The following is a 14,125-nucleotide window of genomic DNA, read 5'->3' as shown; positions in this document are numbered from 1 at the left end:
TGCAGTTTAAGTGCCTCACTTTGAACTTACTCCAACCGGGCAATCAAGGATGGTGCATTGAGGGAATACTCTCTGTAGCCTGACAAGATGCAGGAAGTGGAGTACACCCGGCCTGGTTGCTGAACGTAGAAGATCTAGAAAACCAATATAGGGTTCTGGCTCGAATGGCAGCAAGGCCAAACCAATTATAATTAATGAACAAAAACAAAAGCCAATGCTGCATATAACTCACCTATACTTCAAAAAGTGAACTGAGTGAAACAGTGACACTAGCAACCACTTTTTCAGTTGGATTTAATCCTGGAATTACTTTTCATTTTACATTTAAATGCATTTTCAGTAACAAGACAACAAATACCATCAACTTACTCTCTTTGTATTGAAGGAGATGTTGCTCCTTAGTGTGTCCCAGGTGGGCGTAGAAGATAGCGGCTGGTGGTGCTCTAAGGGCATGCTAAGCAACGTTGAACGTCCCAGCTGCCGGCCCCTGAGTAGTCTAACGACTCATGAGTAGTCTGCCGTGCGAAATGCAAAGCTGCCGGTTTTAACTAAGGTGGGTAGAGGAAGACTGTCACATAGGTGACTAGGATGGCAGGCAACGACGAGCTCCTTGGTTCGCCTAATTGACAGGCTCGCAGGGAAGGCGTGGGCAGGCTGGCGGGCTCCCTGCATTAAGGTGCACGGATTGTGTGGAGCCTGCTCGCACCCTTCCAATGCAGGCGGTGGCCTGAGCAGGTCCCGTTGTCCAAATGGGGCAGATCCAGATGACAGTAGGCAGTGCTTGCTGAGTGCACCAACTGTGTTTATATATGGGTCAGCATCTGTACAAGAAGGACATTCTTATGTATTTAGTCATGAAAATAAAATAATGAATTGGTAAATTGCAGGGTGTCGAACGTAGGAAAGAAAGAGACTGAATAAGAGAGAGCCTATATAGAACAAGAAACCCCATTAAGTACCATCATCTTGGGTTGCTCATGTGCACCACCTACTGCAGCTGCACTATATCATTGGGTTTCAGCTTGATTGCAGTAAGGAGAAATCCTCCAGACCTTTAACAGCATGGTGGAGAGCGAAAATGATGCCTTAAACCACAGAAAAGCTTTGCAAGGGCGAAAACTCACTGAGAAACTTATTAAATGCAGAAATTTCACTTTGGAAAAAGTAACATAGCACGCACTCCTACAGAAGGGTACCACTTCAGTGTGGCAAATCTCTATAAAATGTTGCTCCTAGCTTGTGAAATGGTTACCAGCAGCACATTATTGCTGGTAAGTTTGTAGAAAGAACTTGTGTGTATTGTGATACATAGCTAAATTAACTGTGAACAGCTCAGTGCTTCCCTGCAATATAGAGTGACTGTGCGAGGTAAGGGCGACTGTTTTCAGAAAGCACAATGCCACCACACACTGGAATATATGGTAGTAAGTGCCCTTGACAAGCTGCCACCTCCTCAGGAATAAAACGCCAAGGTTGTTGCTGATGCAGTCATCAGAGCGTTGGAGAAAACCAGGAGTCGGGAATGCAGGCGAGGAATTTCCCAGGAGTTAAGAGTCCGCATCAGCAAACAAAGGGATTGAGAAAACAAGGAAAGAAACACAACTTTGTTGCAATGCTTCCTCCAACCAGACTGAGGCCATTGAATAGTAAACAAGCATTGGCATAGCCAATAGGTCTCGCCTTTGGGACCTTATAAGTGTTTAGTCATCCAGCACAATATCCTTGGTGCAATAACATAAAGTGTTGCATGGCTAAACACTTATAAGGTCCCAAAGGCGAAACCTATTGGCTATGCCAATGCTTGGTTAACTTCTCCCCAGTCGATGACGGTTGTGGAGTGGTGTTGAGTGGAGTGGAGTGGAGTGTTGTGTAGTGGAGCTGAGTTAAGTGGTGTTGAGTGGAGTGGAGCTGAGTAAAGTGAAGTGGTGTTGAGTGGTATGGAAAGTCGCCCAAGTTGCCATCAATTTGCTCTACAGTGCTTCAAAGCCTTTTGCTATTTAAATCCAATAATAATATAATATGTTACCAGTTTTCTCGACCTACCTCTATGTAAACATCTGGTGCCTTTTATCCAATGCAGGAGCTTGTTTTTTTTAAAGATGGAGCACTCCGTAATTCCGGAGTACTCCCTTTTCCAGGTTTGCATGCACTCCAATTTTTGGAACATAGAGAACTCTTGATTTGCTTTGGATCTCAACATTCTGTTAAATAGTGAAGATGGTGGTAAAATGCAGGTATCTTGGTGTAGAAATTGCTGTTTACAAATAAATGTGTTTTAGACCGGGAGGGGCTAGTGGGCAAGGTAGCAAAATATTGTATTGTAATATTTATATAGCGCTTGCTTTCCGTATGTGGGGAGCTGAAGCGCCTGCCTACATGGATAGTACTCTACACTGTGCAGGGTGTGTGGTTGGAAGAAAGTTCTGTTTGTTTTGAACCTATGTGGGAAGTGTTTCCACGCGGTGCATGATAACCACCGAGGTGCGGTTATCGTGAAAATGGGATGCAGTGCCTAGCAGCGTGATGAATGAAGAAATGTGAAGAAAGATGTGCACTCTTTATAAACTGCCAATTTTTATAACTCTGCAAGTCCCTTTATGCCATTTGTTATGTACATAGTTCACTTAACTAGTTACTGCACTCACTACACTCATTGCTCAGAATGCTATAGTTTTAAAGTAAGGATTAGAGAGGCCTGGTGAGCAAAATACTCACATTATATATTTATTTTTTTGGGGGGTAGAGGGGTTGTTGGGGAGTCTCATTTGTAAAGCTCCAGAAATGTTTAGGCTAACAGCTTTCCACATAACTATTTGCTTGAAATTTGTCCAAAAATTCGAAATTGGCCACCTATGCAAGAAAATGATGGTATACTTGTGAAATGCGTTTCCTTTCCCTCCACCTGTTTTGGAAAGCTCAGAAGAGACAGGTTTCAGGAATGGATATATTTGGTTTGAGCCGTTTCCAGGCAAGAACGCGACATATTTTTAATGACACTTTACGATGTGATCTGTCGCTAAGTCTGATTTGATGGGGACTGGGAATAATGCATCTGATAGTGTCATGAGATATAACCTTATGGCGAGATATAGCAATACCATTGCTTTCCGTGTGATTAATAAACGTTGCACAAATTTGACTCCCTAATGCTCAAACTAGTTGACTCGCTAATTGTAAAATGAGAAACGGGAAGGGAACAATAGGAGAGTGGAGAAAGGGTAAAAAAATAAGAAAGGTGGGGAAAGGTACTTGATTGAGGGGAGTGGAACGACGGGAGAGAGTGGTGTAGGAGGAAACTAGGTGAAATATTTAGTTGGGAGGGAGACTAAGAGAGACACTAGAGATAATGAGTAGGTGGAGGAAGGTGGAAATAGAGAAGGGGGAAATGGGGGCGTCCTAAGACATGATACATCTGGTGTCGTACATTTGTTTGAATGCCAAAAATAATTGATCGAGATAAAAGTGATGCGCTCGGGTAAGGCACTTGAGGGCGCTCCTGTCTCGTTAGTGTTCGGGTATCAGGGACGAAGAAGGTTATGTAGGGTGGATAAAGCATGTGCGGTGTTTCCTTAGGAAAAGGAGACGAAGAGACGAATGGGTTCAGGAAAAGCTAAACAGAGGTATCACAGCAGTTGGGGATAAAGGAGATGGAGCCAAGTGGCGGCACTAAAGAATATGCTGAACTCTTGGAAAGAAACCTGAAAATTAAATACGTGAAACAAAGCAAAGTGATTTTGCCTACTTGTCTGCCTAAGTATAACACAGGATATTAGAAAAACATCCCATTGTTCCCACAACGTGATGTAAATCATCGGATATTCTCAGACCCCACTTTTCTGAGTTAATTTACTCCAGTCCTAACATGCGTGAGAGGAAACTGAATTTGTGTGGGTGGCAGAAAAACACAGCCAGCAGTGAAGTGCCCAGGCAAAGGAGCCTGTTCAAGCAACATCACAAGATGTAACAAGGCCGTGTTCCAAGTTAAAAAAAAAACAAGAAAAGACAAGCGCGCTCGCCTCGCGCTGCAAGTTAAACAAGCAACAGAACATTGGAGAGGCGGAGCGAGGCGCGTGCGCTTGTGCGCGTAACAGCAAGCTGGTGGCTGCCTTTGGCAGCACTTTAAAAACCCGCTTACTAAATGTCTCACCAGACCAGCAAATGCGTTGGCTCTAGCGAGACCTAAAAAGGAATGGCAGCAAACACCACATGATGGATTGGGAAAGTCAGGAAGAAATCGAGGAAGGAACGGCCATGATTGAAAAAAGAACGAAAACTTGAAGTGGACTAGCTGCGGAGTCTCCTTAAAAGGCAGCAGCAAACCCTCGGGCTGGTGATGGCTATTTTGAAGTTGAAGGGAGCGGCAGCCAGGAGCACGAGATGAAACAGGCTCAGGTGAGAAACTCACCCAGGCCGCCGCTACAGGCTTTAGACGGTGTTTTCTGAGCCCCAGGAACCACAGGACCCCGCAAAGTACTGTGGTTCTTAGGCGCCCAAGTGGGCAAGAAGCCATAGACACACCATGGTCTTGGCATTGTGCACAAAGCCCCATATGTATCTAGTTTTCCCATTGTGTTGCATTGCATTGCATTGCAGGCTTTGTTAGGCTGTTCATATCCTTGACGACGATGCGAAGACTAGACCTAGTCTTTGCCACTCTTACACTATAAATGCTGTGATAGTCTTAGAAAACCATTGGCCAGATTAAGATTTTCCAATTTGTCCCCAAAACTAGTAAACACCTGCGATCCTGTTAGACCATCTGTTTTACAGGTACACTCCCTTTAAGACTTGTGTTTGCAACTTATTACTTAACATTAGCTTTCTGTATGCAGGTATAGCAAATGTTTGCTCAACTCAGAAGCTTGTTGCCAATGCTTGTTACTTTTTACAATGGATAATATTAAAAGTGCACACTGTAACTACATGATAATAACCGTATGCAAAGTCACCTGAAGTGAGCTCCACTGAAATTATGCGAGTATGCGGCTGTGGTGTTTTCTGTATAATTATGTCGTTTCCCATTTGCCACATAGACCATCATCTGCTGCATAATCTGTAGATTTTAACAAAGAAATGTATCTGAAAGAAACACGTTAGTTAGATTCCTCACCTTAGAATATCCCCAGGCGTCAGACTGGATCCGGAAGATTTTTCGTCAGCAATACCCCTTGCGCGTCGCTAGGCGTCGTCTGCGGCTCCGCGTCCGTCGTCGGCGTCGTGCGCTGGAATGACGTCGTCGGAGTACTTAGACGCCGTCCTTGCGCGCTGATGTCAGTTCTTCTTTTTTCCGCGCCAGTAAGCGCAGATCCGGGAGAGCTACCCCTTTAGTCACTTTTTGACTAACTTTTTTCGATCCTTTTTGATCTTGTCTCGACTCCGGTGCCGGTAGCATGCCTGGTTTTAAAGCCTGTGCTGACTGCAACCGCTTGATGTCGGTTACGGACCATCACGGCCGGTGCCTTTACTGCTTGGGCCTCGACCACGAAGCGGAGTCGTGTTCAGACTGCAAGGCCCTGACCTCGAAGGCTAGACGGGAGCGGTCCCGTAAGCTTCTCGAGCTTTGCCACTCGGCTCCGCGCCCCTCTCGATCCCGGTCCAGGAGGAGGGCCAAGGATCGGTCGCGGAGCCGCAGCCAACGTCATCATCGATCGTCTGGCTCCAAGTCTTCGGGTAAGTCGAAGCACTCCAAGAAGTCCAAGAGGCGACACCGCTCTTCGGACTCCCCTCGCCGGTCGCGCGACTCGGCCGAGGGTCAGGGTGGTTCCACCCCCGCGGCTCCAGCGGAGGCGCAGGCGCCGCGCAAGTCCCCATACCCGCCGGTCCCTGGGACTGACGCGACGCCGGCGGAAGTCAGTGCCTTCCTCTCGGCCATGAGGAACCTGGCTCTGCCGTCGACGCCCGCTGGCGCGCCTTCGGGCCCCGCAGACCCAACTGGGCAACCTTGCCTGCCGGCGGCTCCGGCCCCGGCGCCGTCGACGGCTCCGGCCTCTACGCCGCAAGTGCCCGAGGGACCCGTTCCCGAGTCCCCGCCGACGCCGGTCGACCTCGTCACGCCGGCGTCGACACCGGTACCACCTCCGACGCCGGCTCTGCTCGGCGTCGAGCCCCAGTTCAGCCCCGCTCCGGGCCCGGCACCCTACCCCCGAGAGCCTGGTTATCCAGGCCTCTACCTCCCAATCCTCCTTCCCGACCGCTCCGCTGGACCGGGATTCCAAGAGACTGGAACAGTTCGGCAAAAAGCTGTTCTCCTCCCTTAGTTTGGGCCTGCGGTCTTTGAACACCGCCTGTCTCTTGGACCGTTATTCCCACTCTCTGTGGGATACGGTGGAGGACGTGCTGCCCCTGTGTCCGGAGGAGGTCCAGACACGACTTACCCAGGCTCTGGCCGATGGGAGGGATGCAGCGCGACATGCTATCCGATGTGGGCTTGACACTACGGACTCGCTGGGTAGGGCGATTTCTACCTCAGTGGCGCTTAGACGTCACGCCTGGCTGCGGTCCACATCCTTTTCGGGCGATGTCCAGAGCACCCTCATGGACATGACCTTTGATGGCACTCGCCTTTTCGGCGAGAAAGCAGACAGTGCGCTGAATCGCTTTAAGGACTCCCGGCCTACGGCCAAGTCCTTGGGCCTCTCGGCCCCGCGGTCGCAAACTTCCGCCTTTCGCCCCTTTCGTGGCCAAGGAAGGGGTGCCTCCTCACGTACGCCTAGCCACCAGCCGCAGAACCAACCTGCGCGCGGTCGCGGACGTGGTTTCCGCCGAGGCGGTTCTGGAGGACGACACGGTCAGCCCACATCCACCCCCGCAGCATCCGCCTCAAAGCCTTCCTAGTCTGAGCTTTCAGGCCCATTCCACGCCAGTGGGCGGCAGAGTTTGCCATCACCTGCTCCACTGGCGGTCCATCACATCGGACAGGTGGGTGCTGCAAATCGTCCGAAGGGGCTACTCCCTCCCCTTCGAGACGTCCCCTCCAGCCATGCCACCGCAGCACCACCGTATCTCGGGGGATCATTTGAATCTTCTCCACGAGGAAGTTTCGGCCCTCTTGGCTAAGGGGGCCGTCGAGCGCGTTCCGAGCCCAGAAGTAGGTCGTGGTTGTTATTCCCACTACTTTCTGGTTCCCAAGAAGGGCAAAGGGGGCCTACGCCCTATCTTGGACCTCCGGAACGTCAATGCCTTCCTCCGGAAGGAAAGGTTCAAGATGTTAACTTTGGCTCAGGTTCTAGCTGCCCTAGACCCTGGAGACTGGATGGTAGCGTTGGACTTGCAGGACGCATATTTCCACATCCCCGTCCTGCCGGCCCACCGGCGTTACCTGCGGTTCACGGTGGGCCAAGAGCACTTTCAGTTTACCGTGCTCCCCTTCGGCCTCACCAGTGCCCCTCGGGTGTTCACGAAAGTGATGGTGGTGGTCGCAGCTCATCTGCGCAGATCAGGGGTTCCAGTCTTCCCCTATCTCGACGACTGGTTGTTGAAGGCGGGCTCGCCCCAGACAGTCGTCTCCCACCTCCAGACTACGGCGGATCTCCTGCATTTGCTGGGATTTTCCATCAACGTGCCGAAGTCACACCTGAGTCCCTCTCAGAAGCTCCTCTTCATCGGAGCGGTTCTCGATTCGGCGCAGTTCCGTGTCTATCCGCCGGAACAGCGGGTCCGGGATATTCAGGCCCTGATTCCCATCTTTCGGCCTCTATCCTGGGTTTCGGTCAGGCTAGTGTTGCGGCTTCTGGGGCTGATGGCCTCCTGCATCCTACTAGTGCATCACGCCAGGCGGCGCATGTGGGCTCTGCAGTGGGACCTGAAGTTTCAGTGGGCCCAGCATCACGGCAACCTGTCCGACCATGTCTTGATCTCGGAGGGCACTGCACAGCAGTTGCAGTCGTGGCTCACGGACCGCGATTGGGTCAAGGGCAAGAGCCTCTCCCTTCCCCAACCGGAGCATGTCGTAGTGACGGATGCGTCCCTCCTGGGATGGGGTGGCCATATGGGAGAGGCGGAGATCAGAGGCCTCTGGTCTCCGGCGGAGTCTCGTTTCCACATCAACCTGTTGGAGTTGAGAGCGATCCGACTTGCACTGAAAGCCTTCCTTCCCTCTGTCAGGGGAAGTGTCGTGCAGGTGTTCACGGATAACACTACCGCCATGTGGTATTGCAACAAACAGGGCGGGGTGGGGTCGTGGACCCTTTGTCAGGAGGCTCTGCGCCTCTGGACGTGGCTGGAACACCAGGGCGTTACCCTAGTGGTTCAACATCTGGCGGGATCTCTGAACGCCAGAGCAGACGAACTCAGCCGCCGGTGCATGATGGATCACGAATGGCGTCTGAACTCCGAAGTGGCGCAAGGTCTCTTTCAGCAGTGGGGAGAGCCTTGGTTAGATCTATTCGCCACCGAAGAGAACGCGCAATGTCAGCAGTTCTGCGCGTTGGAATTTCCAAGGCGGCACTTGCTCGGCGACGCTTTTCGTCACGAGTGGAGTTGCGTTCTGTTGTACGCCTTTCCGCCTATACCACTTCTGCCCAGAGTGCTGAAGAAGATCAGGCACGACCGGGCCCAAGTCATCTTGGTGGCTCCGGATTGGGCACGAAGGTACTGGTACCCCGAGCTACTCAGTATGTTGACCGATCCTCCGATACGTCTGCCCCTTCGGAAGGATCTTCTGTCGCAGCAGCAGGGGACGGTCCTCCACCCGAACCTGTCCAGCCTCCACCTCCATGCGTGGAGATTGAGCGGCGGCAGTTGATGCCATTTGACTTGCCTCCTGAAGTCTGTGATATCATTCTGGCAGCCAGGCGTCCCTCCACAAAGACGGTATACGCTTGCCGGTGGAACAAATTTGTGGCATGGTGCACAGCAAAGGCTGTGGATCCCCTTTCCGCCCCTCTTTCTGAGGTTCTACTGTTTCTTCTTTCTTTGGCCCCGGCAGGGCTCTGCCCTGGGCACCCTGAAAGGTTGTCTTGCTGCCATCTCTGCCTTCTTGCGGCTTCCTGATCAGCCTTCTCTTTTCAAGTCCCCTGTAGTTACACGCTTTCTAAAGGGCATTACTCACACGTTCCCTCCTGTCCCTTTTGTAATGCCTCAGTGGGACTTGAATCTTGTTCTCACATTTCTAATGTGCGCTCCCTTTGAGCCTCTTCATAATTGTCCTCTTCGTCTGCTGACGCTTAAGACTGCTTTTCTGGTAGCCATCACCTCGGCTAGACGGGTGAGTGAGCTCCAGGCTTTATCTTCAAAGCCTCCTTTTCTCTCTGTTCATCCGGACAAGGTTGTCCTTCGGCCTCGTCCCTCCTTTCTTCCGAAAGTGGTGACTCCATTTCATCTTGGGCAGTCTGTCACCTTGCCCACCTTCTTTCCGCATCCTTCCAAGGAGGAAGAGAGGCTCCACCGTCTGGACCCAAAACGTGCGCTCTCCTTTTATCTGGACCGCACAAAGCAGTTCCGGGTGGACGACCAACTTTTCGTTGGATACGTGGGTGCTAAGAAGGGGAAAGCTGTGCACAAACTGACCATCTCTTGGTGGGTCGTTTTGTGCATCAAAATCTGTTACTCCTTGGCAACAAAGGACCCTCCTGTTGGGCTGTGCGCCCATTCTACTCGGGCCACGGCGGCTACCACTGCTTTGGGACGGGGTGCCCCTTTGCAGGACATCTGTCAGGCGGCAACGTGGGCTTCGCTACACACATTTGCCAGGCATTATTGCCTTGACAGCCAAGTCCGGAGGGATGGCTTCTTTGGCCGTTCTGTCCTCCAGGACTTTCTGGTGTGATCTTGGTTCGCAGACCCACCACCGGGGATGGTATTGCTTGGGTATCTATTCTAAGGTGAGGAATCTAACTAACGTGTTTCTTTCAGATGAACAAGTTACTTACCTTCGGTAACGATGTATCTGTAAGAAACATTAGTTAGTTAGATTCCTCACCGACCCACCCATCCTCCCCGTTCTGCGAACTGACATCTAGGGTTAAGGTTATCCTTTTCAGGCCCCTAGATTTTATTTTTGGCACCAGTGTCGGTCTTTGCATGGCTCTGCGTTCCTGGCGCGGAAAGCTATGTACAAGAACTGACGTCAGCGCGCGAGGGCGGAGTCTAAGTACTCCGACGTCATTCCGGCGCACGACGCCGACGACGGACGCGGAGCCGCAGACGACGCCTAGCGACGCGCAAGGGGTATTGCTGACGAAAAATCTTCCGGATCCAGTCTGACGCCTGGGGATATTCTAAGGTGAGGAATCTAACTAATGTTTCTTACAGATACATCGTTACCGAAGGTAAGTAACTTGTTCTTCTAGCTCAAACGGATCAAAAGTTACTGAAACGCGGCTACTCAAAGTTGCCCTGAAGTGGAAGAATCTTTACAAAGGTTGACTAGTCACCTTTATGTTGCTTTTTGCTGTATTTGGGTGTTATATTGGTACTAATGAGGTGAAACCTTTACCCAGGCTGTGTCAGCAAGTGTAAAAATTACAAAACAATAAAGCAGTACTACCAAATTATGTACCGCATTACACCACATTATTTGCCTTTTCTTGCTGCATGATTTAATCACCTGTACCGCATAATTTGGTCATTCCCTGACACATACTTCCAGTGGCCCTGCCTGTAGTTTACCAAGAAACAGTGCGTCACAGGAAAGTGGTATATGAGCGTATATATGTATATATATATATATATATATAATGTGTGTGTGTGTGTGTATTTAAATTCTCTTACACAGTCTTTCTCTCACAAACTTTGTAATGCCACTGTTGCCAAATTGCATCTGCTTTTATAGATTTAAGAATTTTTGGTAAAGGTCATTCTTCCCATTTTATTTTAGATCATGGGGAATTCATATGCTGGGCAACTTAAGTCTGCCCGCTTTGAGGAAGCGCTTCACAATTCCATCGAGGCGTCTCTCCGGTGCAGCAGTGTTGTGCCAAGGCCGGTTTTCTCTCAGCTCTACTTGGACCCCGAACATCCCATTCTCGCCCCAGAAGGTAAAGTGGCCATGCTTTCTGCTTAAAGGTTGACTGAGGGGGCAGGGCAGATGCACACTGTGGCTAACCATGGCTCTGCGGGTTGCTTGAGTTTTTTCAGTATGTGAACCTTATGGCTGCTGCCGAATTGGCAAAAGAAATTAATTTGTGATCATAGTGCGCCGTTTAAAGGGCTTTCAGCACTCCTTGAGGAGAGTAGTTTGACATACGTTACATTACAAAGCAGTTTAATATAATATACCAAGTAGTACTGTATAAATATTTAATTTATATTGGTGGACATGCCTGCAGATGACACACTGGGTGATGATGCATTTGTAACCCATTCTATGGTAATTTTCGTAATGAAAACAGTCCCACTGTAGTGCCTTGGTCATAAGATGCTGAAACATTAGGGTGATGCTGCTGTGCTATTTATTTTTGCTATTCTCCTATCTCATGATTATTCCTAGGTGCATTTAAGCATGCCCTGTAACTGTTTATCTGTTCAGATTATTTATTCAAGTATTAAGTATGACATCTGTTCTCCACATGCATTATTCACATTTCCCTGGATTTCAAAATCAATATTCAATTAGAATACAATGCAAATGGTATTTATTACATATGGTGATTTGGCCATCAAGTGGATGTAAGTTTGAGATCCTGGGTCCTTCACATTAAAAGTACAGGCCCCTTCGACACCAGCGCTACACATGGTGCTACTTCTCACTAAATCTACAGTTATCCTGGTCATTGATCAGGTGGACAACTCCTGGCTGTTTTCTTCAAGTTGGCAACTCCATAGGTCTAGTTTCTATTGCTCTTGAACTTGCAGCCTATTCTGCTAATAACTAGAGCCAAGGTCATGGAGTTTTTTGTTGAATATGGAAGCCACCTTTAACCAATTACAGATTGTATTCAACGTATATGCTAGACCACTAATAAAGGAGCTGGCCACGCGAGGTTGCAGACTGTACAGGTATGCGAATGACTTACAATTATTTCTCTGCCGTGACGGCACAACCTCTACACAGCGAAAGATTTAAAATACAAATCACTTCACCTGGGTGTGAATGGGTAACAACCATTTGAAATTAAATGCAGATACAACTGAGAAAACTTTGAATAATAGACTGGCCCTTTGGAACCCCCTACACGGTTAATTGGAAATGGTTCTTCACCCACACCCAGTTCAAAAAGCATCTGGGTAATTAAACCCCAGATTGATGCAGGTGTATCTAAATGTACATGTCATCTGAAAAGGATCAGAAAGCAAACCCCCTTCTTATCCTTGGTTGCACTAAAAATGATAACCACGGCTTCTATCGTTTCACGGTTAGGCTATGTACACATCATGTATCTGGGGCTTCCTAACAACGCATAAATAGATTGCAAGAGGTGCAAAAAGAGGCCGCAGAGTTAAACTCCGAAGGAGATCTCCTGTGACCTCACTGTTAATACCGTTCCTTTGGACACCTGTGCAACAAAGACTCCAATTTAAAACTTGCAGCCTAATATCTAAGGCATTACACTGTATGGCTCCTTGATTTGTGGCCGAGAAGAATAATCAGTATGTTCTTTCACATATTCTCTGATCTTCTCATGCCAGTTACTATTCCTAGTTCATTTATGCCTGAAGGCAGGACTATATTCCTCCTTGTACCACTCGCTCAGCTACATCTGTTCAGCACCAGGAAACCTTTGGTGTACCTGCTCTTTATTAGGATTCCTTAACATACCACAATAACTGAGCATGAAGTTAATTTACGCAGACACTAAAGTCTTGAGGCTCCTAGGTGTTAATGTTCTTTGACCTTTGCATCTTTTAATGCTGTTTTAATGTATTATATTTTTACATGTGTAGACGTTTAGCGTGTTTAGGACCTGCATTGCTTACTTTAGAATTCCAGAGTGTTAACCAGGACTTTTTTGTTGTTCAAAATAAAGGTAACTGTGTATCTGCTTTTGGCTCAGACGTGAAGCCCAGAGTGGAGGACTTGGATAAGGAACTCGGCCACCGATGCACGCAGAACGGCAGTTTCGATCTTACCACCGGCCAGACGGTCTCTGAAATGGAAGAAGAGGAGGAAGAGGAAGACCTGTCTGATACCAATAGCCCACCTCTCCCGTATGCCCAGAAACCAGCCCCAGAAGGCGCATGCACGACAGACGGTTTGTGTTACTCTCCACTATGCGTTGCTTGGTATAGTTACAGTCCCTTTGGAATCCTAACCCAGTATGCAGTGTCTGAAGGGTTGTCTCTGAATTTTCATGTTTTCCCACAGAGCCTTTATTGCTTTAGTCTTGAATGGTGTTGTCCTGCATGCGATTTGATTACCCGGCACCGGGTGAAGGACACTTATTTTGCCAATGCATCCTCTTCATAGATCTATGCCTGACCACATCCTGTGGTTACCTGTTGATTCCAGACAGATCCCCTCACCTTTTACCCAGGTCCAAAAAATTAGTTTGGTTACCGTGTGTGTTGGACCTGGCCCTTTTTTTTAGGGTTATCCCCAAACCTTTTGCCTTCCTCCTCCTTTTTGTCTGACCTCCTTTTTGTTGGTTTTAGGACTCTGGGCACTTTACCACTGCTAATCAGTGCTAAAGTGCAGATGCTCTCTCCCTAAAACATAGTATATTTGGTTTTTCCATGATTAGCATATTTGATTTACTAGTAAGTCCTTAGTACAGTGCACTGTGTGTGCCCAGGGTCTGTAATCCAAATGCTGCTAGTGGGCCTTCAGCACTGATTGTACCACCCACACGAGTAGCCCTGCAAACATGTCTCAGGCCTGCCATTCTAGTGTCTGTGTGCAGTTTTAAACCGCCATTTCGACCTGGCAAGTGCACCCACTTAATAGGCCTAAACCTTCCCTTTTACTACATGTAAGGCACCCCTAAAGTTGGCACAAAGGTACCCCATAGGTAGGATGCAGTTTATTTAAAAGATAGGACATGTGCTGTTGTGTTTTACATGTCTTGGTAGTGAAATACTGCCAATTTCGTTTTTCACTACAGCAAGGCCTATCTCTCCCACAGCTTAGTACTGGAGCTGCCTTATAACATCTTATACATGTATCTGCCAATTGGGAGCTGATGGAAAATTGGAATTTGGTGTCTCTGGACCCCCAATTTAAAAATGCATATTTTGGTGAAATTGGTTT

At 48.7% G+C, this 14,125-nt stretch overlaps 1 protein-coding gene across 8 annotated transcripts in view; it reads left to right on the top strand.

The window, feature by feature from the left end:
- Positions 1 to 14,125, top strand: part of GREB1L (GREB1 like retinoic acid receptor coactivator) — a 492,334-nt gene that overhangs the window by 237,251 nt on the left and 240,958 nt on the right. For 5 of the 8 annotated variants that reach the window (XM_085605790.1, XM_085605791.1, XM_085605793.1 and 2 more), the window contains exons 3-4: positions 10,817 to 10,976; positions 12,906 to 13,130. In XM_085605790.1, the coding sequence (XP_085461916.1) occupies positions 10,820 to 10,976; positions 12,906 to 13,130 (382 nt within the window). In that variant the 5' untranslated portion in view covers positions 10,817 to 10,819. The remainder of the gene's footprint in view (positions 1 to 10,816; positions 10,977 to 12,905; positions 13,131 to 14,125) is intronic. The other 3 variants (XM_085605794.1, XM_085605797.1, XM_085605796.1) reach the window with 1 other exon arrangement.

This window comes from Triturus cristatus, chromosome 5_1, assembly GCF_964204655.1.
Source record: "Triturus cristatus chromosome 5_1, aTriCri1.1, whole genome shotgun sequence".
Lineage (NCBI taxonomy): Eukaryota > Metazoa > Chordata > Amphibia > Caudata > Salamandridae > Triturus > Triturus cristatus.
This window is presented reverse-complemented; position numbering and strand designations above follow the sequence as displayed.